At 31.5% G+C, this 27972-nt stretch overlaps 1 protein-coding gene across 2 annotated transcripts in view; it reads right to left on the bottom strand.

Moving 5' to 3' along the window:
- LOC131849591 (A disintegrin and metalloproteinase with thrombospondin motifs 7) overlaps positions 1–27972 on the bottom strand; it is a 71274-nt gene that overhangs the window by 36710 nt on the left and 6592 nt on the right. For both annotated transcript variants that reach the window (XM_059199694.1, XM_059199703.1), the window contains exons 2-3: positions 18372–18700; positions 10313–10532 (exon numbers count right to left, since the gene is read on the bottom strand). In XM_059199694.1, the coding sequence (XP_059055677.1) occupies positions 10313–10532; positions 18372–18534 (383 nt within the window). In that variant the 5' untranslated portion in view covers positions 18535–18700. The remainder of the gene's footprint in view (positions 1–10312; positions 10533–18371; positions 18701–27972) is intronic.

Here is a 27972-nt window from a genome sequence, read left to right as displayed (position 1 = left end):
ACCTTTAGGTCGAATAAAAATTGTCACAATATACAAAGACTGTCACATTATAAAAATAATCCGGTATATTGTGAACACAGTTTGTGAAAGATACACTATTCACGTATTAAACTTTAAGTACCATCATTTTTAATAGCGGATTTAATTCATCTCGTTACTAGATGAATTTGCTACTTTGACGACCTCGATGGTCTAGTGGTTTAACCCACCGCTTTGCTACGTATGGTCGCGGATTCAATTTTTCGCACGTTTTGTATCGTAAAAATATTTATATTAATGAGTATGTTTGTTTGTGTCTGGGTGTTTTCTAAAATATTTATTACACTTTTTTGTTCAGATTTTTCAGCCCTATTTAGCTTATGTGTTGATTCATATTATATACATCGTATTCAACAATATATTCACTGAAAATTTTATAGTAATCTCTCCAGCTGTGTTTACGTGAAGTATACCCATATATGTATATATACGTATACAAACAGTTTATGCTATATCACTGTTTTATGATTTTATTGTAGGTATGTATGATATGCTGATATGCTGGAAATTATATGCATGGCAACAGCAGATACTCGAACTTCCACAACTTTTTTAATTGCTAAGTTATCATAAAGTATTGTCCTTGTAGTAAGTATTTATAATAAGGGTATAATAGGGTATGTATAATACTGCATGTAAAAAATATTATTGATATTATTCACCTTGCTCATTCTTCTACACTGTTATTTTTATTGTTTTATGTCGTGAAAGCACTACGTTCAGGGCATGTTATATATTTAAATTAAGTTGGTATATAATTTAAAAAAAAGATCTTCAGTAGTGCGAAATAATGTATAATGTTTTTTTCATTTTGTAGTCTTATAAATTACAATAGCGCCCGAGAGTGAAGTAGAATTTGTTTCTCTTATGATTATTGAGCTAAAAACAGGTATTGCACATCAAGTGCGGTGCACGCTGCATAGTTATATAGACAGACTTACATAGCACTGTGGTTTGGGCACCCTGCAGTGCGAATCCTTTATTTTATTAGAGCGTTTTATGAGTTCCTTGCCATTGGCAGTGGCATTCCAGACGCTGTATTATGTATTAAAAAAAACTTGAAACACAACACATATTATTGAGTTACTAGTCGTAAATCATAGATGTGTATTTTATTGTGAGTAGGTAGACTTTACGATTTTGGTATCTTATGATTGAAATAATAATCATTACTGACTGTATCCTGTGGCCTTGCCCAAGTGAATTATGATAAAAAGTATCTATAATACTTTTACGGGAACACTTTGAAATTCGTTTAGTGTATCTAAATGTCAACAACCATCAGTAAACACTTCCATATTATAATAATAATAATTGTCTTTATTACTGTAAATTTTTAGATTTACAAATTTTTCTAATTGACATAGGTCTCCTCCAAGTTTTTCCACTGTATCCGGTCCTTTGCCCTTTGAGTACAACTTTTTCCTGCTGCCTAATAAATAAAATATGATATATAGATAAATAAAAAGATGAGGAGATGATATTAGGATAATATCATCTCCTCATCTTTTTATTTATCTGCCTCTACTTCATATGTCCACATTGTAATAGTAGTAGGATATATAAGTATGTACCGCGACATAGCTTATACACCAGTAGTAGGTCTTCAGCTAGATAATCACACATTTCATATATCCATATATAATTTAATTAAATATTCTGTAAGTTAACAAACCGTAAACTATAATACAAAATAGGATATCGCTAATTTTGTGTAAGGCATCTGCTACCTACTGATAGTATCACTATCGTACTTACTTTACATAGAAGGAAATCTTAATCGCCTACGTGATAATTAACGTTTTAATAGGATAGCCATTTATGTCTTCATTATATTTTAGGTAATTTTTGATATTATCATTATAATTTGCATTGTGTCGTATCCATAATAGTATTGTTTGTTTTTAAATACAATATTAGACATTTTATACAGTTTCTACTTACAAGACAAAGTTACGCCAATATGATACCTAGCTATATTGTATTATAAAGGTTTTACCTATTTAGAACCCTGAGAAAGATCAGTGAAGTGGCGTCTTCTTTAAGAAAATATAAGGTAACTGCTACGATACAAGATGTTACAGACAAGATAATGCTACTATCTAGTATTTACCATGACAATAATTATGTAATAGGATATTTATATTATATTATATGAACAATTGTTATAGTAAACATTGCGCGTGTTTTATTTATATATATATAGGGTTTTCCATTAAGCGTTTTATCATTAGTCATTTACTTTGTTTCTTCCGTTTTCACTTTAGAGAGATTGAGATTATTTGCATTTTAGACAACGGAATTACACATAGGAAGGAAGTTCGTATCTATTATTACTATTATTATACATATAATAAAACAGTAGAGTCGAATGTCTGTTCATAGAAAAAAAACGCCGAAAAGCGAGTCAGAAGTTATTAGGAATGTTAGAAGTGAAATAGGACACATTTAGATTTTTTTAATTTTATTGTTTCTCTGTATGTTTGTCTATTTGTACATGCTAATCTCCGAAACTGTTGGACTGATTTAAATTAAATTATGCATGGAGGTAGTTTACATCCCGGGTCAACATCTTAGATACCTTTAATCCCGGAAAATTAAGGAGTTTCCGCGGGATAGTTAAAAATCTATAGTTACTTATTTAGCTTAGTATACACAACCTACTTAACCCTAAATAAGTGTAAAAATAAAAAAAAACCTACTTAAGTAAAGTGATTTTGAACTAAGGCCATGAGTGAGAACGACACGTCGCGTCGCGTCGTTTGTTAATTTTGGGACAGTATTCCCAGATCGATACATACAAAACTTACTAACCTGTGAAAGTTTCAACCCCATTCTGGCTTTCTCAAGTCGAGTAAAAACGAGATATTATAACTATAATAATAACTTTAAATTCAGTTTTATTAGTTTAAACACGATGCTTTAGGGAAACTATATTAATTCTCTAAAAAAATAATAGATGGCGCTATACGTTAATGTAATGAACTTATAATGTGTCTATTTCGTCCGAGTCTTCTTCAGGGTAAGTACGGGCTGAGCTGAATACCTGAAGAAGACTTAGTTACATCTGGGCTTTCCAATTTGTTGCTTGCTGAGTTTACCGTTGGTCGTGTGATCCTCTGTGAGATTCCGGTCCGCCGTCGAGTCTCCAGAGTGAGCCCCGTAACTGGTGCCCACTTGCGCAAATTGTTGAGAGCGATACAGTGCGTAATCCAACTAAATATGACATTCTAAGTTTGTAAAAATTTATCATTAAGGGTGTAAAATAAAATAAGTGAGTGTGTGTAAAATAAAAGGAGTGAAAGTTTTTATGTAAATTCGTGATTTTTGAAGCTAGAAACTGATGTTTTTGGCTGTTGATTGAATATAAATAAATAGGCCATCAAAGTTTATAAAAATGTTACCCTTAAGAGGGTAAAATAAAATACTGGATGAAAATTTTTATGTAAATTCGTCATTTTGAAGCTAGAAGCTTGAAACTTATTTTTGAGTCTGCGAATGAAATATAAATAAATATGATATACAAAGTTTTTAAAAATTTTACCCTTAAGGGGGTTAAATAAATTAGGGTATAATTTTTTTTATGTAAATTCGTCATTGTTGAAGATAGAAGTTTGAAACTTATTTTTGAGGCTGTTGATTAAATATAAATGAATATACCATTCAAAGTTTGTAAAAAAAATACCCTTAAGGGGGTAAAATAAAATAGGGGAAGAAAGTTTTATGTAAATTCGTCATTTATGCAGCCAGAAGCTTGAAACTTATTTTTGAGGCTGTTCATTAAATATAAATGAATATGACACTCAAAGTTTGTAAAAATTAACCTCAAGAGGGTAAAATAAAATAGGGGATGAAGGTTTTTAAGTAAATTCGTCATTATTGAAGTTAGAACAAAGAAACCTTTTTATTGGCTTTTAGAGTTAGTTTATTAAATAATAAACCTTACTAATATTATAACTGTGAAAGTAAATCTGTCTGTCTGTCAGTCCCACTTACACGCTAAAACTACTTAACAGATTTAAGTGAAATTTGGTACACAATTAGTCTAGATCTTGAGAAACATAGGATACTTTTGGATGCGAAAGGGTCGTAAGGGGGTTGAAATGGTAGATGCAAGGTTGTACGTAAGAAAAATCATTTTTTAAAGGTTGAAGCTTGAAACTTATATTTTAGGTTGGTGGTTGGTGTCTGTGGTGCGAGCGGTTTCAACTTCTCTTCTCTGTGGTGCGAGCGAAACGAGCGGTTTCAACTTACCCGTATCAGTCTTGTCTAATACATAACATAGGCCAAAAAATTAGGATCATTCATATAGTGAACTGCAACTACATACATGCGGGTCTATACAGTGTAGGTGTGCGGCTAGGTCTCAATCAATCCCGGTATAGGCCTTCATTGCATATTTCGTGCAATATTCATGATTCATTGTATTACAACAATTACTGCATAAATTTGTATAAATTCAATTTCGAGAAGGAACAACAACTTTTAAACTGCCGAGTTTTTGTCTCTTGTCATAAATAAATGCATGAGTTCTGAACCTCCAGGTTGCATTAAGTCAGGGACAGAATTATTACATAAGATTATTTTTTATGATTTTTAAATTGGTTATATATATCACAGACTCTCTGCGTAAATACAGGTAAATATAGTCGTATATGTTAAACAAATACTGTTCAACCAAGTTATTTATTTTTTCTTCGAAACATTGTTTTTTCGATACTATATATTTCGTTAGTTTTGATAATAAAATTAATAAAAAATTAAGATTTTCTTTCTAAAAACGCATTATATATTTATTTAAATTTACGTACATACGTACGGTCCTATCTAAATAAAATGTCCTATCAAATATGAAATTAATTCATTTTTAGTTTTTATTCGTTTATTTACAATATAAAAAAGCGCGTAACTGCGCTTTACAATATTATTGGTTCGAAATTAGTTTACAGTGTACATCGATAGGATTCGATATGCGATGAATTTGTGATACAATTTATGAGTATGATTTATAGCACAGTATTCCCCGGATTTAATGCTATCTTTAGATCGGAATATTTACTGTGTTATTTGTGTGGCAATTGTTTATCTATTGTCACTGTTAAATCGCGATGATCTAGAATTTCAGTTCACACGAGTTCACTTCCTCGAAGAGACTGTAGACGAAACATTACACATCGCGCCCGTCGTCGCCGCTCTTCGTCGCCACTTTGATCGTACGCTGCATTAATGCATAAAAAGTTTTATTGCATTTTATACTTACATGTTTATGTAACACAAGCCGTTACAATGCATCGTTATATGTTAAATAAGTACATTTCTTTTTATTTGGTGTACTTACAGTACAATAACATATTTAACCGTTGACCAAATTAAACAGAGACCTAAGTAAGTTTATTATTTTATTTCATTACTAGAGAATGCAATTTCGAGCTATAAGATATGAAATTATAGATTTGGCGACATTAAAAATTACAATCTTGGAGATGGATCTTATAGACCAATATTTTTTTCTAAAAAGTGATGCTATGTTAACGTACCTACTATATAGCTTTATTAGTAAAAGTAATAAAGAAAAAAAATATCTATCTATCTAAACGAAATTATTTCTAATAGGAGCTACCTATACTGCACCTAGAGATCTGTGAATTATTTGTCGCTGAGTACTTTCTCTTTCACTTAGATGACAAGAATATTGAACATGCATGGTACTAATTTTTATTACTACTTTGTCAATTTTTATGGTTTCTAGTACATTATTTTTTTATTTGATATATTTTAGAAGTATTCTAATACGCGGTATACTATTATGAAATTGTTTAACAAACTTTTGAAACTGCTTGATTAACTAAATATTTTTTTTACGTGCAGTAGGTTAAAATAGGGACAAGTATTTTCTTTATTAGTTGGAAAAACGAGCAATTTTATATATAATTCTGCACTTGTAACATTATAAAATGATTATACAAAAATGTGATCAAGGATGGACTTATCTCTGAAAACGATTTCTTCCAACCAATCTAGCGCTGTTTTTTTTCTAAACTAATTGTCTTCTAAATAAACTGACAAGTAAACTAACTGAGGTAGGTGATTTTATGGTCAATTTATTACTCAGGTCTATATTCCAGAATATAACCGAGCATAAGTTACAATGTCTTTAATTTAAATATAAATAAGTACTTAATAGGAGTAATTTTATGACAAGGGTAACTAACAGGTTGCTGGGGAGGCGCTCGCGGTGGTGGAGTTGGCCTACAGATAGTACCAACTCTTCGAAGACATTGGTAACCAGGTGCTTTTGAAGTGTGGTGATTTTGTTATGATCCGCCATATGTTTTATTTTTCCGCTATATTAATTTTAACATAAAAAATATACCATTGAGTGCAATTATGATCAACACAATATTACGTAATATATATTATAGTTACCTAGTCGTAGTAGGTTGTGCATAGCAATTATAAAATACCTCATATTTCAACAAGAATATTACTAACTCTCTAGTTTAGGAATTCATTACGTAGGTAGGTTTGTCTAACAATGCTGAACTGAGCTCTATTCCAACAACAGAGTGCAATTCAAGAGCTTTATTTTAATAGGAGACATTTTTTAGAATTATTATCTGTTTATCTACCTCATTGGCAATAATAATATATGTATAATAATAATATATTATCTGTATATTAATATTGTCGCATGCCTCTTACTTGTTACACTGTAATTATTTATATAAAAAAAACATCTATCAAAAAGCACACAAGTTTCTTGTCTTCATGAATCTGCAATGAATGACCAAAAGTGCTTGTAATGAGTTTATTTGAATAAAGATTATTTCTATTTCTATTTCTATGTATATTAATAGCGTTGTCTTCAAGAATGAATGACCACTAATACTCTACTCGTATGACCAAAAAATGCTTAAATAATATTATAAATAATAATAATTGTTAATTTATTATTATAAAGACTTGATATATATTTATAAATGAATTAAAAAAAATAAATAAAAATACTTTGTGGTTTTATAACGTCATTTAGCTTTAGAAATCTACGTTATGGCCATGGATTAAAAATATAGGAAATAATTGGAATCATTGGAACTGGAGCAGATTGATTGTTATTATTAAAAAAAAGGGACCGACGCGTCGTTGAATATACGAGTGGTAAACAGACAACGTGTCCGAAATGACACTATTCAGGGGATCTGCCAAGAATAGTTAATTCCTAAGTGGAAATATATTTTTTCTTATATGTAATGAAAGTCTACTTCAGATGGAGTGATATATATAAAGATTCGTAAAAATGTTCTACGAAAATAGCAACTGAAATTTATTTGTTTCAGTAAGTAGCGCGAGTGGTGAATTAGGCGCATCGCCAACAACTTGTCTTAAATTAATATCTTGTATCCAACATAGCAATGAATGACTTAATTATACTTACACTAGCATCACCGAATCCGATCATTCAATGAAAATATATTTGTCTAAAAAATAAAAAGCCGCTTGTAATTTTGTGTCATAACGCTAAATATAATTATATAAACAGTTGTGTTGTACCTACGACTAAAAATAATATGTACCGACTTCATTTTTTTAATAGGTGCGGTAATGTATTAGGTACTTATACATATTTATTATATGTAAATAAATATATATTCTTACTATTTCGTATCGTGTATACCTAACCTAAGTACATATTTTCAACAGTAGCAACACCGGAATAATAATAATTTTATTCGGAATAATAATAATAACCCTAAACAATTTACACAGCACCATCTAGTCCCAAGCTAGGCTGAGTTTATAATGATTAAGTAATTATTTTATTCTGTTTTTAAATTATATAATATATGAAGAGATGTATAATACGAGGAGAGTACTACTGTTACTACTAAATAGCTAATGAAAATATATAATTAAACTAAAATTACGACAAAAATATCTCCGAATTAAATAGTGCATAACGAACAAAAAAAATTAGATTTACATGAATTCTTAAAATTTATGTTCATATTCCTTGAATTCGGGTTATTTTGAGTTGATCGTCTCAAGGCCTCACTTGTAGTCTCGCCATTGCCTTATCAATTAGTTATTACTAAAATAATACTGTTTAATTAAATTAGGGATATATTGAGGAAACTTTACTTAAAACTTGCTATTTATCGTATTTGGCTGTTGTTATGGGAACTTTTGGACATCCTTTCTTAGTAGGTAAATTGCTGCGTAAGAAAGAATAGTCATAAATTTATATTTCTATTTTCAGCCATATAAGGTATGCATATCTTGATCAGTCAAGATCAGATCAAGGTCTGACATCTCCAACTATAGTAAACTATAATATACTCTCTCAAAGGTCTGTTTGTAAGAGATAGCACTTGTGATAAGACAAAAGTATTATCGCTAAACCTTTGACCGTTTGTAGTACTTATATATTTGTAACAAATCTCTCCTATATGTAAATTATTCTTAAACTTAATGCATTAATTCTTACTAATATTATAAATGCGAAAGTTTGTGAGTATGAATGGATGTTTGTTACTCTTTCACGCAAATGCTTCTAAACGGATTTTGATGAAATTTTACAGTAACATAGCTTATATATAAGAATAACACATAGACTATAATTTTAAAAGATATGTAAATTGGGCGATATGTAATGATGTGATGCAGACAAAGTCGCGCGGGTCAGCTAGTATTAAATGAAAGTAGGTGGATTTTCATTGATTATGAAGATGGAATGGTGCTCAAGATGATATTCAACATTAGAATAAGGTCACTTTGCCCATTACGGCCAATTGAGCAGCAATTAACAAGCATGGTTGTTGGTAGCATTATAAAAATATGGAATCTACTTTAATATTACGTTAAATGAAATTTCTGAATTGTAGACAGCTCCTCTCCAGGGAGAACAGCGTAGTCCACTGTGCTGTCGTCAAAAGTAGTGCTATAACAGACAAACAGCCGGATAATGTCAAACTATAAGTATAATGTTGAACGTGAAATGTAAAGTATTATATGTTGGACTACTAGTTAAATAAGGAGGTACTGTTAGTAGTAAAACATTATTGTAAACTAACAAAAGTTACCAGCGACTTATCTGTAAATTTTAAGAATGAACATTTATCTTAAACATTTCGGTCGAGTCAAATGATTATAGCTGTTCATTAACAATAATCTTGAGGTCAGGTCATTGGAACGTGTCATTTCGTTTGGTTTCACGCATTTCACTCAAATTCACGCATACCTACTAATTATTTATCTATTTATAACAGATGCTGCGGTATCTCAGTGTGATCGGATGTGATTGATTATTTCAAATTAAGCTTTTTGTATACGAGCTCATTGCTCTGCGTGGGTGTGCGGTCCTCAAAAAAACTGATAAGTTAAAAACACCACAAAAAATCTGGTCATATTGGTAGATAAAAAGTGTTATTATTAATAATTTTATCGTATAAGATAACCAGACAAATTTAGTAAAAGTATTGATAATTCGAGTTAATTAGGACAACATCTATCTGTGGCATTCATATTGATGGAGGTCAGTGCGATAATGATGTGAGGTTTGCAATTTAAATTCATAAGAATGTAATTTACTACCAACAACTAGCTGTTACCTATGTCTTTTCTTTGGAAATTAATTTTTAGTTAGTTAAATATTTTATTGTTGCTTATTAAGGTTACTTCGGAAATTTTTGTAAATATACTTACCGTTACCTACTCTTCTACCGAGAACATAAAAGTGCTGAAACGTAAACTCAATAGGTAATAGAATATTGTAGGTTAGCGGAACTCGCGACTTCCTACTAGGTACGCGAAATAACAATAGACTAACTTAACTTTTTTGTTTGTGAGTCGATTCAAATGACTTAAAATGTAGTTTTTATATATACCGGATGACTTTTTTATGGTTCGTAGAATATTAGGACATATACGATGAATGAAGTAGGATTATTTTACGTACAGAAACTACACTTAATGCAATCATAGCTACTATAAATTGATTATCTTAAAAATACAATAAATAGTTCTATCCTCCACGATTTGTCTAAAGTGGTGTATTTATGAGATATATATATCTTATGCAAGTAAAGTAATTTGAAAACTACGAGTTTATTTTTGCTTTATGTAAGATATGTTGGCCAAGGCGGTGGATATGTATAATTACAAAATATTTCATTCCATTACAAGTATTTCGATTAGTACTTAATTTAACAACAGTTTTAACTAATGAGCCTTACGTCAAATAAAAGAAGTCAAGCGTCAATAAAATGAAACTTACCGCAGGTCCAGCCTAAGATCCCGTCCGGCTACCGTGAGGTTGTAGTGGAGCGAGTGCTGTAACCGGTGTTCGGTGTGGAACAGGTCGCGGCGCGCCCGCGCGTGCCCGTGCTCATGCGCGTGCTCCAACGCGTGCGAGACCAGCTTGCCGTCGTGTGTCACCTTCACTGGGGTCACCACTTGGACTTGCGATGTATCCAGGTGCTGATGCGAGTAGATACCTTTGAAATATTAATTGATTAATAACCCATTTTAAATTACTTTAATAAATACTGGTAGTGGCTGCGACTTCGTACGCGTGTATATGTAAATATATTGATGAATAATAAAATGATAACAATGAATATATCAACAACGCGATTTATTAGTAACATTGTATATTAGGATTCAAATATTCACGAAAATAATTATTATATGTTGACCGATATTTAACAACGTACTCTGTACGTACGTGAAAATTTCTTTTTAATTTATCCAGTCGTTTTTACGTAAAACATTAAAACATAAATAGACAGTCAGTTTACTGCCTAGTTACGCTCATTTGTACGGTGAAGCTGTAATGGCAGATGTGAACAAAAGCATTAGAAAAAAAATGTTACGCTTTTATTATATGTAAAGAACAAAACTAGATGTACTGGGGAATACGCATGATTTTTGGAATACATAGTAAATAAATTTTAACGGTATTATTTGTGATGGTTATGATAGCAATGAATTAAACAGTGACTGTTATTTTATTTTTGAACTTATTGTTCATAATCCGAAAGACAAATGGAAAAAATAAATGCTACGTTAGGCGAGGTGTACCTAAGCCGTAATTCAAATTTGAAAAGATATTTTAAGCAGATTAAAGATTATTCAAATATACGGCGGCTTACGATTACTAGCAATATTATAAATACAAAAGTAGGTATATATATACCTGCATTTTAGCAGGCAGAAGCTAGAAAGAGTCTCTTTAATACTTTTTGCTTTCGATTTCGTATTATATATAGGTATATATATACCTACTTGCATGGGGTTTCAGCAAATAAATTATTAAATAATTAAATCTAAAAAGCTTTGCCAATTCGATGTTTTTTTATTTCTTTTTATAAAATGTGCTACGTTCAATATATTAATAATAACCAACTAAGTAATAAGATGGGACTAAGTAATTCAAATTAATTGATATTTGTATATTTTTCTTAAAAGTCTAGTTTGTTATATGAACTTTAGGTACCTACAGTATATTTTTGTATGGTATAATTTTCCTTTTTTTCATTTTCCTAATTGAAATAAAAATTCTACGGCCCGTTGCCGATGGTAAGTAGCAACTGCCGCCTATACACGTACAGTTACATGGCATTCCCGTCAGTGGTACCTCTAATTCATTGCTATTCCTGATGCATTGGAATAGCATCATGCCTCATTATCATCATGCCGCATATCATGCCTACGTTCCTCAAAATTTTATTATATATTTATTGTCATAATTTGATGCCCTCAGTGATATAGCGATATAACACAACGCTTTACTTACGATGGTCGCGGGTTCGATTCCTCACACAGTTCAAACATTTGTATTCGTGAGTATGATTGTTTGTGTTAGTCTCGTTGATTTTATATATAAATAGTGTATGTGTTTAAAAATAAATTCATGTAAGTATTTCTTTCAGTTGTATAATACCCACAACACCAGCTTGAGAACTTGAGACTAGACAGCGCTATAATTATCCTATTATTATTATTTATGCACACCCTTCAACCAACACAGCTTGGAAAGCAAAACAAGCTTTTTTATACCATGTAAGTGGAAAAGTTGCTTAGTGACTGAAAAAGTAAATAAGTTAACTAAGGAATAAATAGAGATACCCACTCAGAAGTCTACATACCTCGGCCGTTGTGCTAGAACACCGTAATATTCTCTTAAGAAAAACCATTAGCTGTAGGTACTAATTAATTGTTTAAAATCATCAAACATGCATACTGTTTGTAAATCAATTAACACACTTGTTGATGGAACCAATCACACATGTCAACACGGCTTAGGTATTTTATTTATCTATAAAATATTCAGTTTTATGACTAATGCGTTGAAATGTAATACATTTCACACCGTCTCTGACATATTAACATGTTAAACGCCCACAAAGTATCATCTGTGAGATTCTTCGGATTGATGACAGTGACCGAAAATAAATAATATTAAAATGAAATATATAGCTATAGCTATATAATTTCTTAATGTATGTATTATACATATAAAATTATTAACAAATATATTTTTAGCTCTACATATATTTAGTTCAGTTAGTGTTTTCATTTATAATAAACCCATTACATTTTATAAATACGAAAAAATTCTGTTTTTACCTTTCCAGAAAAGCTGAAAGGATATTAATGAAATTTAATATGAAGATAGACTGTATCACGAAAATGTACACATGAATAGAACTTAGTCTATCTTCTATCTAAAAAAACGGCAGGCAAAGTCGCGGTGAAGAGCTAGTATTAGATATAATTAAAAAGTTGTAAATTCAAAATATAGTCAATATGTAATTAATAATTTATATATTAAGTGAAGCATACAATTATTAAACTGTGACATGGATAATTTAAGAAGACAAAGATAATCTCTAGTATCTGCCCAAATAATATAATTTGAATGTACTTATAAGAAATCAAGTATGATTTGCAAAATATTTTTTTTAAGTGTAAAGTAAATAAAAAATAATATAATACAGTTGACCCGATAAAAGAATCGCTGATTGCATTGTATACTGCTCAGTGTCAAACTAATCGTGGTTATTGATGATCGATGCAAGATTAGGATCGTACCACTGAAACACGATATAGCAAAGCGTTTGCAATTTGGACACACTTATACAAACAATATTACATTATAATTAAATTTTAATATTTTTTTCAAAGGATGAATATGGAATGTTGCTCACGTACACTCAATAACGGATTACATTGACCAGGTACTAGTGGAGAATGCTATCATTCTGAAGATAAAGATGAAGTCAGTTAGGTCAGTTAAACCAGCGAATCACTTTTTCTGGAATGGTTTCTAAAGTGAAGATGGACCTGACTTGGAACATTGCTAACAACAGTCCCTATTATGATAATTTGGTGCTCTTTAGTAGGTAGTGGTGATTTTTGTCTGGACGAATATGAAAATTGTATACCCGTCCACGTAAACGATAAACACAGGCGGGGTACCAGTGAAGGATAATAGGATGATTGGCCTGACATGATACATTAAACTAGTCCCTAAATCTATTCCCTCACCTCTCTGCCGCTCCCGAATGTCTAATACTGAGGGAATTGGACATTCGGGAGAGGCAATAAAAATATATCAGATTCTATATTTTATTAATTTAATTAGGTATATTTTTATTGCAAATCTTTTCGAAATAGACAAAGAGAAACACTCTTTGTCTATTTCAATGATTAGTTATTTCAAAGAGGTTAGTAAAAGTCGTAAAATTTCATGTCGTGGCCCTTGAAGTTTATCTATTATTTATTACCCAGATCTGGTGTAATTTTAACTATGACTGACACTAAAAAACTTTGCATGTCACTTTATATTTATGAATTACTTATCCGCTAATAGAAAGGGATTTGTTATTTTTATTTATAGTAATATCTGCCGCTTCCTTTGTAGCGAAATGCTTTTCGTCTATTTTTTTTTTCTTTTTTAATGATGTACAGGACATTTGTTATTTAGTTTTTTTCTTTGTTTTTGAAAGGGATATATTAGTAATGTGGACTTAAAACCTCATTGCTAGGAATGTACCACGTCTAGTTGACCTCCACACAGTTCCCCTGGAAACCATCGTGGTAAACACTCATCCTCTACTGGTGCACCGCCTGCGTACATCGTTAGTGCAGGCGAGTACACCATTCTATTATCAAAAATAATATAAAATAGAAACAACGATAATAAACCGAGAGATGGCGGAGTGCTCGTCCTCACCGCTTTCTATTTATATATACCCAAAGAAATGTGGGTACATGCATTCTCCACGACGTGGACCATTGAAAACAATACCTCTAGAGTAGGTGATCTGACCTCATCCTCCATTGGTGTCTCGTAAGCATATACCATTATCGATTAGGCGATGGAGACATTTCATATAGGTATATCCACGAAAAAAAAAAACATCTGACTACTCCATCTAGAATCTAATCCAATCGAGAATTTATACTATTTTTAAGAAATTGTATTATAACCTGGCATTCTTAGAAGCATAAATTAACTAAATAAAAGATTGCTTCTTAATGTGATAATCCTGTTAATACTAGTATGACAGGTACGTAGTGATTAACGAGCGTCCAGTGTGTCAGAGAGTTAACACATATATCACTATAATCACACTCGTGGACTAGATTTCATAACAGTTACTTAATAATTGACAACATCACATGAATGATTTCATAGGAAATACATATAGGCGCGCGGTGTCAGCATTCGCGTGGCGCTAGACACTCGATACTCGACATTGCTGACTGAGGCCACACAGGTTCTATTGACAACTCTTATTTTTCCTAATCTTTATTTATCGAACATATGTAAAATATTACAAAATCTACACATAAATGAATTGACAATAAAATCCAGTTAGATAAGATTCAGACCTATTAAGTTACCTATAAAAATCAGGTAAAATACGCGTGCGTGTAAAATCAAAGAAAACTTTAAATGCTCTTTTTGCTAAATAATCTCAGTAGACAGATGAGAAAAATAATCTTGTACTTACTATAGATTATAACGTTCAAATCTCACACATTAATCGCAACATTTCACAGGCAATTGAAAAAAAATCTTATTTTAAACCATACATTAATTCCGATTACTATTATGATCAACCTTGACTGTATCCGAATCATAATAATGAGTATAGTCTGTAGTTATTATGGACTGTAGATACTTTGTATGGTAGTAGTAATTCTGACACGAAGATTACCGACTGGTTCCTATCCGGTATTGAATCAAGATGAATAAATAATTAACTCTATTACATTAGTTATTATAGCCACAGGGGTCTAACCAAGATAAGGATGTTTAAATAGAATTACTTAATAATAATTTGTGTAATCTTTAATTTGTATTGGTTTTATGAGTTGTGTAAATGTAGTTCCTACATAATTTTAAACAAATTATAGGTTTTTTAATGCTTGCATGATATGTGCATTATGTGATGTATGTTTTTTTCAGTTCATTAGTCTCGTTTGAATACATAGGAAGTTAGGAAAACGACTTACATTTGTATAGTGTGGAACTTAGGCCTATATTGCAGTAGCTACAAGTAGCATTCCCAGGCCAATTGCGTGTATTATCCCTGCAACATTTGAGGTCGTTGCTCTATCTACTTAGGTGTTCACTTACTAGTAGTGGTTGACATTATTAAATCTATTATCCCAACAATTAATTTAATGTTTTTAATCGGATAGTGTATGTATAAAAAATAAATGAAACTGATTCGAATCATATATTTTTTTATTCCTTAATTTATATGGCGAAAAACTATTTCTATTGACATTAACCTTTCTTTGCTTTCTTAAAATTAACCTTTTAACCATTATTTAGGATTCACGTAGCTCTAAGAAGATTCCTTCGTGATTTACTTGACATTTATTATTACATTTCATCCAATTTACACAATAATTAATTTAATTAAATTATGTTTTCTGATATATAAATGCTATATTACTGAAAACTTTTATAAAAATCCGTTCAGTTCCTTTTATCTAAAGAACAACAACAATGGTTAGATGTTCTATCCGTTCAAATAAGCTTTCATCTTTATAATACTCGTATTAGTAGGATAAGTAGGACTTGTACTTATTACAGAGCAAACAGCAACTCATGAAAGATGGGTAAGTACATCGTACCAATTTTAGAATGGTGAATGACCGTGTCGACCTACCACTTACGTACAAAATCGTAGCTATTGTTTTATAAATCCCGCCAAAGTATTGCCATTTTACGGTTATTTGTTTCATTACATTTTGAAATACTCGTACACTTGGCGCTATTATTGTACACGAGCTATTGGCAGTTCAGTTTATTCCTACTCGTACCTTAGGGAAGGTGAGACCATTTGTTGAAACAAATTTTGCGTCTTTGTTTAATCATAACCAGCATTAGGCTCATTATTGTAATGAGGTATTAGAAAAAAAATCTAATGCATTCCCTACCGTATTATAATAAAAGAAATGTACCTATTTATTAATTTTTTCTTTGTTTTATTGGATATTATTAATTATTAAATACCATGATGAATTTGGTCCACTCGCGCCTAAAACATTGTGTTTAATTTAAACAAAAGTATTGATATATAATAAAAATACTTACATTATGATACAGATGAAGCAGATGATTAATAAAATATGAAAAATTCATTTAATAAAGTCAGTAAGTGATATGAGTTAGGAATGGAGAAGAAATAAATAATACTATTAAATATTAACCTATATAGTAGTATTATAAACGCAACATAAATAATGAAGTAAAAATAATACAAAATATGATAATAAGTTATTTTTTTAATCAATTTACGACAGGTTATTATCTTCCTCGCGATTTGTACCCTTTTCAACTGTCAACTTAATTGTTATACGGTATTCCAATTTAATTATATCCAAATCAGTTTTGACTTCACTATTAATTTGTAATAAAGTGTATACAAAAAAGTAAAATTTCTTTTATTTAATGATATTTTTTGTTACATAGTCGTTTCTAACGAAATGCTTATTGTAATTCCGCGAATACGTGTACAATTAATATAATAATTTTCAATAAGAACGGCTTTAAGTCACCAAAGTACACGATCAGTATGAGCTGTGTGAATCTATTAGTATACTATTAATATATTTAACACTACCTTAAGTTTATTTGCTAATCATTTAAGTGATTTGTTGTCATAAATATGCGTATATGTATATTAGACGTCTAATTGGTATTTGTATAATTTAACTAGGGACTATGTTATATGATCGATTTCGGCTTTGAGCTTTGTCGTGGAGCCCAAAACTTTTAAATTTAATATACATTTACAAAATAGGATACTCTGGAATAATATATCTTTAAAAAAATAAAAGAATTTTTGAATATGTGTATTGGTATCAGAGTTTAAATTCCTTATTACAATATTAGCTGTCTTTCTCTTTATATTTTAATAGATAAGTATTGTCTGCCTTGCAATGAAGATGGCAGAGCTACCAGTCTGTGTTATACTAAAAAGTAAGGAAATTGGTCATTTAGACACATATTTCGCGTGATTTCCGATTACCTATATATGTATATGTAGCGAATCGGAACTCTATATATATATATATATAAGTAAATTTATTCAGTGTTACAGTTTTATTTCACTCACATTTTATTTAAACAGCGTATATAGCACACACATGACTACCGATTAATGTAATCTTTCTCAGTAGTAGCCTGATTAAAATATTATTGCAGAATATAAGTGTAAAATGTTATAAACATTTTTTTTATATATCTATTTCATATAAATGAATTTCAATTGTCAGTGATATCAAAGAACTTCTATACTTCATTATAGGGATTAAATAGGACGAATTTAATCCCTGTAATTTCCAAGTCTGAGTAAATAAGTCAATTGGAATAAAAGTAATCCAAGTAAATCTAACTTTTGCGAAAATGTTTATCATACGTATCAAAATTTCATCTATTCTACATCTCAAGCTCTCGCTAAACGTAATGCATTATTAAAATATTATTCAACGTTTGGGCTCTATTAAAAATATTTCTATTATAATAATAATAATATTCCTTCATACCAGAGTTGAAGGCATTGTCAAATGAGAAAGTAGTATTGAACACTTGACATGCGTATATGTCGCTCGTTACATTTGAATCTAACATGGAAGGGATCGGTGATTCCATAATCTATGAGATGGATATTATTACAATTAATTGTAATAAAATCAGTTATAAATTAGAAATAGGAAATCTGAATTAAGAATATAAATGAGAATTGTAATTTTGGTTATTAATAAAATATAAAACAATATTTTATTTAAATAAAAGATACGCTTACCTGTATGTATTAGGTGCTCTATGCTATCCTGGACTTCTTTTTCCAAGTTGCGATCGGGATACTCCACTCTCAGCATATTATCTAGTGCTAAATGCTTTGCGCTGCACCACGACGCCGACGATTGGAAGAGTAATAGGCTGAATGTAAAACACCAGAAATCCATCGTTCCACGTACACTACAACCACTAGAATTCACCAAAAATGTACGCCACACGGAATAATTCAGCGAATAGCACTCTCCTAATAATGAAGGCACATTTATTTATTTACATTTTATGTTTATAATTAGATGAGTATATTATTCGTCTTCTGTGTTGCTGCATCATAATCTGTAAAGAAACAAAAAACATATTATTAATCAAATTATTAGAGTATGAAAAAGAAAGGTAAAACGTATCTAGAAGATAAAATGGTACTTGATAATTTTGAGCCCTCTAAAAGGTGTAATAGAGCATTTAGTTATTTCAGGTTTCTGCTAGTGTACTCAATGTCCTGTTTTACCAAGTAAGTATATTTTTTATACATATATTCATGTAAAATTAATGAATTTTATCAGTCTACAGTTTATTTTCCAACTTGAAAAAAAATGAAATATTTCATCATCATCTGTGATTATCTTCAAATTTGATTCTTCAGTAGATAATGTAAATTTTATAAAATTATTGTTATTTTCCTATACAAAGATTTTTAATAAATCGAATAGTTTTGTTTCTATTTATTTACATTTGTCTTTTTGTCTTCATTTTTCCTATCTATGCAATGTATACATTTCCACATAAAACTTCACTATGTTTAAATGGAGATAGTAAGTGAGATAACCTCTTTATTGTAGGTATTACTTTCAAATTATATTCACAGAATTATTACTTACAAATATGTCTATAGACTTATGTAGATGAGTCTGTATATTAAGATAAAAAAAATCTACCACACACAGTGTTTTATAAAACGTTGACAGCAAAATTATAATACTTGTATCAACAGTAGAATCTAGTTTCTGTATAAGGTAAAGCTTTCTTCGAAGAATCGCGACAAAACACGAATGATTGACAGTCGCCTCCATACACAATTTACGGCATAAGCAGATCCTTATAGAAATGCACATATTTATCTACAAGGATTTCTACTTTGCTTATGTAAAGCCACAACCGAGAAAGTTGTTGGTATCCATACGGAACGACAGTTGCTCATACAGTTGACATTGCTCAGTTGCTCAGTAAATCTTGAAACAGTAAAAAACGTTGGAACCCTTTTTGTATTGGAATGCATTATGGGACAAATAAAAAAAGGCGAAGATGACTTAGAATAATCTCGGTCACGTGCCTCTAGACAAGGGACGAAAGGCGTGGCACGCTGGCGCCACGGTCCGGGAGTCATTTGTGCGTTTGAATCCCCATGCACTATAAAAGCCTTTGAGTGGCTTTTAGTGTGTATTTTGTAAATTTTTAGGTTATATTATTCGGATTAAATTATAATTACGATTACATTTTAAATATCAATAAGATAGACGGCAATAAGCATCATAGTATCTATATATACATTATACTGTTCTGTCTGAAGTGAGTTCCGCTAGCCATCAGCTTTATAAGTACCCAATACGTTAGAAGGGATTTATAGTAGATGAAACTTTACATTAATAGAGTTTATATTATACATCAGAATTACACATAAACTGTAAATTTCATTTTACCGTATTTAATTGGTTAATTTTTATTTTGCTTCTTGATAGATTTGCAGAGGATTTTTAAATAAATCATTGAAAATTAAATAAAATAATATTTTGATATTGAAATTAAATTAAATTTCAAGCCGATTTTTACAAATAATGTAAAAAAATATTATTATTACGCCTACATTATCTAACTCTATTCGAAATTCAATTGATATCACTAGTAATTTCTTAAACCAACGCGTTATGCATTGATAAACAAACCGACGGGCATATAGAAGGAACAATAAGCTATTTTAATATAATATAATATTGTTGTTCAATTGATAATCTTTTCCTTTTATAGGTTGAAACATACTTTAAAAAATCTAGAAAATTATGTTCTATAAAATATGTTCCTATTTAGCATAATTGTTAATTATGACATAGAAACAACCAAAATTTAACATAGACTTACTTACTGTCTGCTATCTAATTAGGTAATGTTTGTTAATTACATAGAAAGAGATTAAAAGATAATATGTAATTAGTAAATCATTAGGGGCACTAGGTTACATAGTTACTAATTTTTAATGAACGATAAAAATTATTATATACTGTATACAGAGCCTTTTGAAGTACACGATAGAACGGAGTGCGTTCCACTGCAGGGTATTGCAGGCCTCAACACAAAACAACCTTTCGATACGCATGTATGCGTTCGGCTCCGTGAGTCGGGTAGAGTAGAGTGCAGCAATTCGGTGACCGCCTGTCGATTTGTTTGTAACGTAAATAAAGGAAATACGACACATAGTACCTTTACTACAGTTTATTAAAAATTCTATTATTTATCATAAATTTTCAAGGTGAAGAATCTTATAGTTTAAGTCATAAACAGTTGAATTTGCGACGCAAACTCGTCTGCAAAATGTTCTATGGGACATTTTGCACAGGAGTTCTTATTTCTTTTATGTAAGTGAACACAGATTTCTGAAAAAAACCCTTGCAAATAGGAATCAATGGGGCTAAAGCTGATCAAACCGCTAGTTTATTATAAATTAAATTTATATTTGGCAGTATGTATGTAGAGCGACGAATGTAATATGAGTATTATGATGACAGTGCCAATCCCTAATCATGTACATCGTACCTCCTACTAGTGACTTCGTGGAAAACTGCCTTACGAGTGAGTATAATATTCATACTTAGTTGTAAATTAGCCAAGTTGTATCATAGAACATGTCTAATTTACTCATATAACAATGGCTTTACTGATGCTGAAATTTCCGAACGTTCAAAAGAGGAGCATAATATAATCACGTTACATCATATGAAAAACAAGTAGGTATATACCAGTTAAAAAAAATCATATATCAGTTCGTATGAGTGACAGTTCCCAATGAGCTCTATCGATCGACATATACAAATAAATAAACGACAAAAATGCATTGTCTCTTTTCTTCATTTTCGACCCAATGTGGGTCGCTTTGGAAATAGTTGAGTCTGATGAACACTGGGAAACAGTTAATATCTTTTTTGTTAGTCATTTCGTTAGTTGTCGGCTAATCGCCGTTGTGGATGCCCGCTCCTGCGTGACTCTGCCTTTTCTGTCAGAGGGTGAGTGGGCTTGGCTCTGTATGGACGCCAGTCACTGGAGTTTTAGTCCGACGGCATGGTGAGCCAAGGCGATGGAACTGGTAAGAGATGCCTAACGTAGTGTTGTGCTAACAGGAGCATATAAAATTATGTCAAATTAAATATTGAAATTTAAACTGACTCTGATACTGTTTAACCTGTCTACTAAAATATTAGTAATATGGCGCGACAAATCCGCAAAAGGCATTATTAAAAAATACGTAAGGATTTTATTTTCCCGCCTTCTCTGCTGAAAAATACGTGGAGGTGGTATTCACCTCGTCATTGCAATTTTTCGATTATAAATAAAAGTGCACACCCACTTGAACTTATCGCCCACCTACTTACTGTAGAAGTGTTTTACATTTGTAAGTAGTAACATGGCGCACGCGATAAAGGTGCTAATTAGCCTGTCAGTCGCTTGCGGTGTTTATCCAACGTGAAGTAGCGAGTGTCGTCTGGTCACACCAGCTCGTCCTGTCGCACGGTTGGTAGACGCAAAGGTCGTCCACTAGTGTTGTACTACCTACTTGTAACATGAACCGAATTATCGATAAACTACTTTCTAATTTCGAATACAATACATTTTGTTAAATGCACGAGCCATTCGAGTGCGTGGGACATCTTGTTTTATTTAAATTATTTTCTCTGCTTTGTTATTTATGGTAATGAATACTACAATGTATAAATTATTACTAAAATTACTATGTATACTTATCGTAGAAAATCAGCTGGCAGTTTGTATAAATAATACCTATATTCTGTTATGAGAATGACCTAATGTCCTATTTTTACTCAGTATCCACTTTAAAAATTTTAAAAATATTTGCAAAACCTAAGACTGATTAATACGTTTTATTTATGATAGTAAAGTTTTGTTTATGACGTTTTGGTCGATAAACTGTGGTTACATCAATTGTTTTTATTGACCTAATGCAAATACTCTGCACACAGTTTCGGCATATCTGATAACATTTTAAAATAAAAGTTAGAATAAAATGTCAATGAGATATGAAATCATTCCGCGATATATCTATCAAAACCCAATATAGAAATAATTATGAAACAGGAACAGCAAGAATAATAAATAAGTAAACGCGTCTACCTATATATGTGCACATTTGCATATAGAATCATTACCATTGTAATAAGCTACTATAATAAGTTGTCAAATTGAAAAAAAACTGTATTCCATAAATATGTAATTATCAAATCCCACCAAAAAATCATTATGAAAGGTTCACTGAAAATTACTATGAAAGGTTATCAAAATATATATCCCTAATCAATTAAAAAATGTTTTTTCCATGTCATGAATATCATATTTAAAAATCTAAAATGCAACTAATATATATACAAGTACCTATTCCAGAAAACTAAATTTCTTGTCAGCCAAAATGTTCGCACCACCATTAATTCGATATCGTCATCAAGTACAAAATATTACCTCTTCACGGACTTAATGTAGGTAACACTTATTCAAACATTCAATACATGTATTTCATACGTATGTAATTGATTTTATGGAAACAGGTGTTCTCGTTACTATGTAGTAAGTAGTAAATTATAATGAAAATAAAACTAAACACGTTCTCTACTAAATTATAGAATTTCATGACGATTGTGAGATATTGTATGTTTGTAAGCCATTTAAAATATATATTTTCTGTTTCTACTGTGGGTAAACTAGCTAATTATTGCGATCCTTACAGTCTGACTCCATATTTTGTACGTATAACTAGTTTTTCGACCATTTATAGCAAAAATAGCTCCAAATCGTCTTCAGACGCGTTGTAAAATTAAAAACTGACTAGCGCAACGAAAGCGTAGGCGTGCAAAGGACTCATAAATCAATTCATAATAGTTGGAGAAAATCGTGAAAGACACGCATATTCTGTTTTATATACAATGTGTTCTATATACTCTTTGAAAGAGAGTGGGCGGATTTATGAACAGTTCACTCGGTCCGTTAGTATCGATTTCAATTTCCATCGTCTTAATGTAGAAAGAAATATAAAAACAGCACTTTGCTTCCAATCTAAAATTTAAACTGTATATAAAAATGAAAGAAAATTGTGACAAGAACAATTCTATGGTGCTAACAATTTAACGATCGACTTAAAACAACAGGCATAAAATAAATTGCGATTTAATTTTCGCCTTCTGTTTTTATTCATACATATTTCTACTCGAAAATTGCAGGATTCCTATTTCTCAGGTTTTCATAACATGCCAGTTAATACTTTAATCAGTAAGCACATTCACATTTACACAATATTTACCTACTTAGTAAGGAATAGCATGGTATTGTATTTTCTATATTTTTAGATTTAAATAACAAATTAATTAAATAAATTGTGTTTTAATTATTTATGAACACTCTATTAATTGTACGCAGAGATTTATAAAAGATCATAGAGCTAACTTATAATAAGAATACCGATCATATTTTAATTATTATATTAGGTAAGTTGTGGATTTAATTTCTAAGAAAAAATAATATGATACACAGTGTTACAATGCAGCAACAATACCATATTGTCATTTGGTATACACATATTATTATCGGTACCTATGTATTAGTGAATGCGACTTTTTCGTAACTATTTAGAAATAGAAAACGACCATATTTGTGAAAACATGTTACACAATTATTATAAGTGCGTCATTTGAATCAGCGACGACCGTAAGTACTTAGTAGTACTTACATCCGATACAGCGTAATTTGTCTTTGATAAAAAAAAGTAAAGAAATATTTATATAGGATTGGGTAAGTTGATGCATGAACTGGTAAGTTGCCTAAAACATAGAGTTTGTGTAGTGAAAAAAGTAAGCGAGTAAAACAAAAACGAAGTGAAACGTAAAACAACAGAAGAGAGATGGAGAAATAAATGGAAGATTGCAGACTTAAGTAAAAACTATTGTTTGCTCCCACTAAATCCCATGCTTATTATTTATGTTATATATATTATATTATTATATAATTTATAGCAGAACGCTACTCGAGAAATACTAAGAACTTATTATCTCGTCAGTCTCGCGTTCATTTAACTTTGACATTGTACTGATTGATTTCTGTCAAACATAATTTATTGTAACAACTTGATATCATATTTTATCTTTATAATAATATTTTTTTAAATACACAAGTAACACGTTGGCTTCATTTTATCCTCTCTTTGTTTATGAGTTGTTTTTATATAATTTCTATTGTAAATACTTAATTACGTTTATTTTTACTTCTTACGGAGAGGTGATGTCCTTAAATTCTAGTTAGCTAAAAGTTAGACTTGTACGTTTCCGTTTTGTATTATTATCTCAACTACGACTAGTTGCATCCTCATCATCTGCGTTTCTGGAGTAATAGTATTCTACTAAACTTAATCTAGAACTCTATTGTAGTGTAGTGTAGTAAGAACGGAGGCCCTGGGTTCACTCGGGGCTCCGAGGAGACAACCTCTATAAAAAACTTCTCGCGGTCGACACCAGAGTCGATGAGGAGGACAGAGTTGCAGGTTGGAATGCCCGTAAATGAAGGAGTTGACCTCCGGCGAAGATTGCAAGTGTGTCTTCATACTGTAAACTTTCACTGGATGTGATGTCCGCCTAGTATGACAACGGGGGCCCTGGGATCGCCCGGGGCTGCGAGGAGACAACCTCTGTAAAAAACCTCTTACGACAACTGTCGAAGAGGCTGACGTCGTCCGCACGAGGAGCGCCCGCAGACGACGGAGTCGACGTGGCGTGAGAAGACAGTGGGAGGAATGGAGGAGGTTGATGGGGGTCTTCAGTCGCTGGGCAATACTCGAGGAGGCAACACTACCGCTGCCTACGGTTTATCCCTATGGTGCGGGAGTGCTTACAAAGGATACGGTCCCGGAGACGCTTCGCAAGTCTCGGTAAGTATGCACGAGTAGGCAGCTCCCGATTTTAATATTGTTAAGATCGGGGATATCGGGGACACGGGGACACCTATCACTGGAGGACATCCTTGGGCTGCAACTTGGTGCAGCTTGGCGGCAGACTAGTGATGGTGCGTCACCAAAGGTAAGTATGCGTGAGATGCCCTGACTCGTGTCGGGGCTCCGGGCCGAGCGGTGCCTTCAAGACCGGAAGAAACTTCCGACTACGGCCCTGCACGAAGCCGACTATCGTAGTTTCGGAGGAACACCGAGGGGGCACAGTATCCTTCGACACCTCTTCATAAAGGCGGGCGATTCTGTTTTGAACATTTCCCCTCGTTAAAAAACAAACTATTTATGTATCAGGTTTCCTGCTCATTTGTTTAAGCATAATTGAGTAACAAACATTAAAACATAAAACTTTTTTTACATTATATATATTAGTTGAACACATAAAACCGCATGGCTAAATGTGGAACTATTAGATACGTAAGAATTAATTGACAATAGTCTAATTAACGCTATTTTAAGTTGGCGTGGCTATTAAATAAAATATAATATAATTCACCTTAAAAGGAATTTATTCTACATTTATATAATATCTATAATTATAAACTAGTCCTGTGAGGATATCGCCACTTAATGACAACATAAATAGTTGATAATAACCAATCACGGATGGAAATATAGAGACTATTCGCTGAATTGCTAGTTATAGAGAGGAGGTTGACTTGGTAGGGAACTGTCAATTAGATCTCCAATCCCTAACAACCATCTTGACGTATTGTTAATAAATTCACAATGATTGGATAAATGACATGAATACCTTATTCTTACCCTGTTATTCTTCATACTTTATTCTTAACCTGTTATCATTCCTACTTTATTCTTACTCTATTATCCTTCACTGGTATCGCACGAGTAATAGTAATGTAAAGTAATAATAATGTTATTAGCGTAAAACACGATTTTAAATATCTTTATTGTTCGACGTACCAAGTTTAATTTAAAGGAAATTCTTCACAAAAAAACTCTTGTTAAAATTAGGACAGACATAGGCGCCGAAGTGTTTATCGGGTCAATTTTTAGCGAGTCATGGGTCGTAGCGATCTCGGACATTCTTTTATGAATTACATTTTACTAGCGAATCTTTGTTATCGTTAAACAACTACTAATTATAGTCATAACAACACGAAGTATTTTTAAAATGGCATTATATATCTTTTAAATTCATTTATCAAATGAACTTTAACACTGAAGTAAATAACTAAACTAGTAAAATAACTTCTCAGAAGTAATGTCACTACACCTAACAATAAATTGTTCAAAGACTTAGATACAAGCCCATGTGTTAGGTATGTGCCGGGTCCATCGTATGGTAGAGAGGGAAAGTCTAAGCATTTCCCGGGACTTGGAATCCGAGTATGGTTTTAATTTAAATTTACCTTATGGAGATCGTTAATGAAATTGTGAACTACCTGTAGGGATGGTATAAGTAATGTAATCTATCTTTCTCCCAAAAAATTTGAAAGGCACCGCTTCGGAAATTGTTCTAACACATTGCCCACTTATAGATAGTTCCGGGTCGTAAGAAGTATATTTAGTGTTTCATCTACATAGACAGAGGTAGTGACATTTGCTAGTCCTTGTATAGAAGTCATCCACTTCATTTAAAAGTTCCTGACATTGTTTGGGCTTACGCGTCAGTATAGAAAGACTGTGTAATTGTTAATTTTAAACCGATGGTCCCTTTTTTTTGTCCGAACAATTTCTCTATAGGAATATTGATAACTATTGGTGATAAACAGCAGGCTTGGAGTATTAGTCACCCGTTGCTAAACACTACACCTGGAGGCCCACATTGTATTCTAAGGTTTCTGTGTACTCTTTATGTACTGCTATGGTAAATTTTTACTGTAAATAATAGGATTTTATGCCTTAACGGCATAAAATCCTATTATTTTGTTTATTGTCGTTAAGTTTATATCGATAACAACTGAGGGAAAGCAATACCATCCCAATATGAAGATCATTAGTTCATCCTGCACACATTCATATTCTAATAATCTAACTGCATTCTAATGGTAAATGCTAATCTATAGTTATGAAATAATTTAAATAAATATTCAGTTTCAAATTGTCATAAATGAAGAATGCTGATCCTCTGAATCAAATGTATTTTTAAAGGTGTAAGTAGACAACCTTTATTACTGGCAGAAAAAAGAAAAAACCTAAACAATTGCCATTTCATAAATTCATGTATGTTTGATAATGATTTTATTTCATAAAGCAAGGTAATAATTTATATGACCTTTTCAACCGAACCTAAATTAACTACAATAATAAGTTAATCAAAAACTCAATACCAAGTGTATTATTGAGTACCAAGTGTAGTGTGTATAAGAGAAGAATATCT

This window comes from Achroia grisella, unplaced genomic scaffold (genome assembly GCF_030625045.1).
Source record: "Achroia grisella isolate CSIRO2021 unplaced genomic scaffold, CSIRO_AGI_Agris_v1 utg1111, whole genome shotgun sequence".
NCBI classification, from domain to species: Eukaryota; Metazoa; Arthropoda; class Insecta; order Lepidoptera; family Pyralidae; genus Achroia; species Achroia grisella.
The sequence above is the reverse complement of the archived record's forward strand: the minus strand, read 5'-3'. Positions and strand labels throughout refer to the sequence as shown.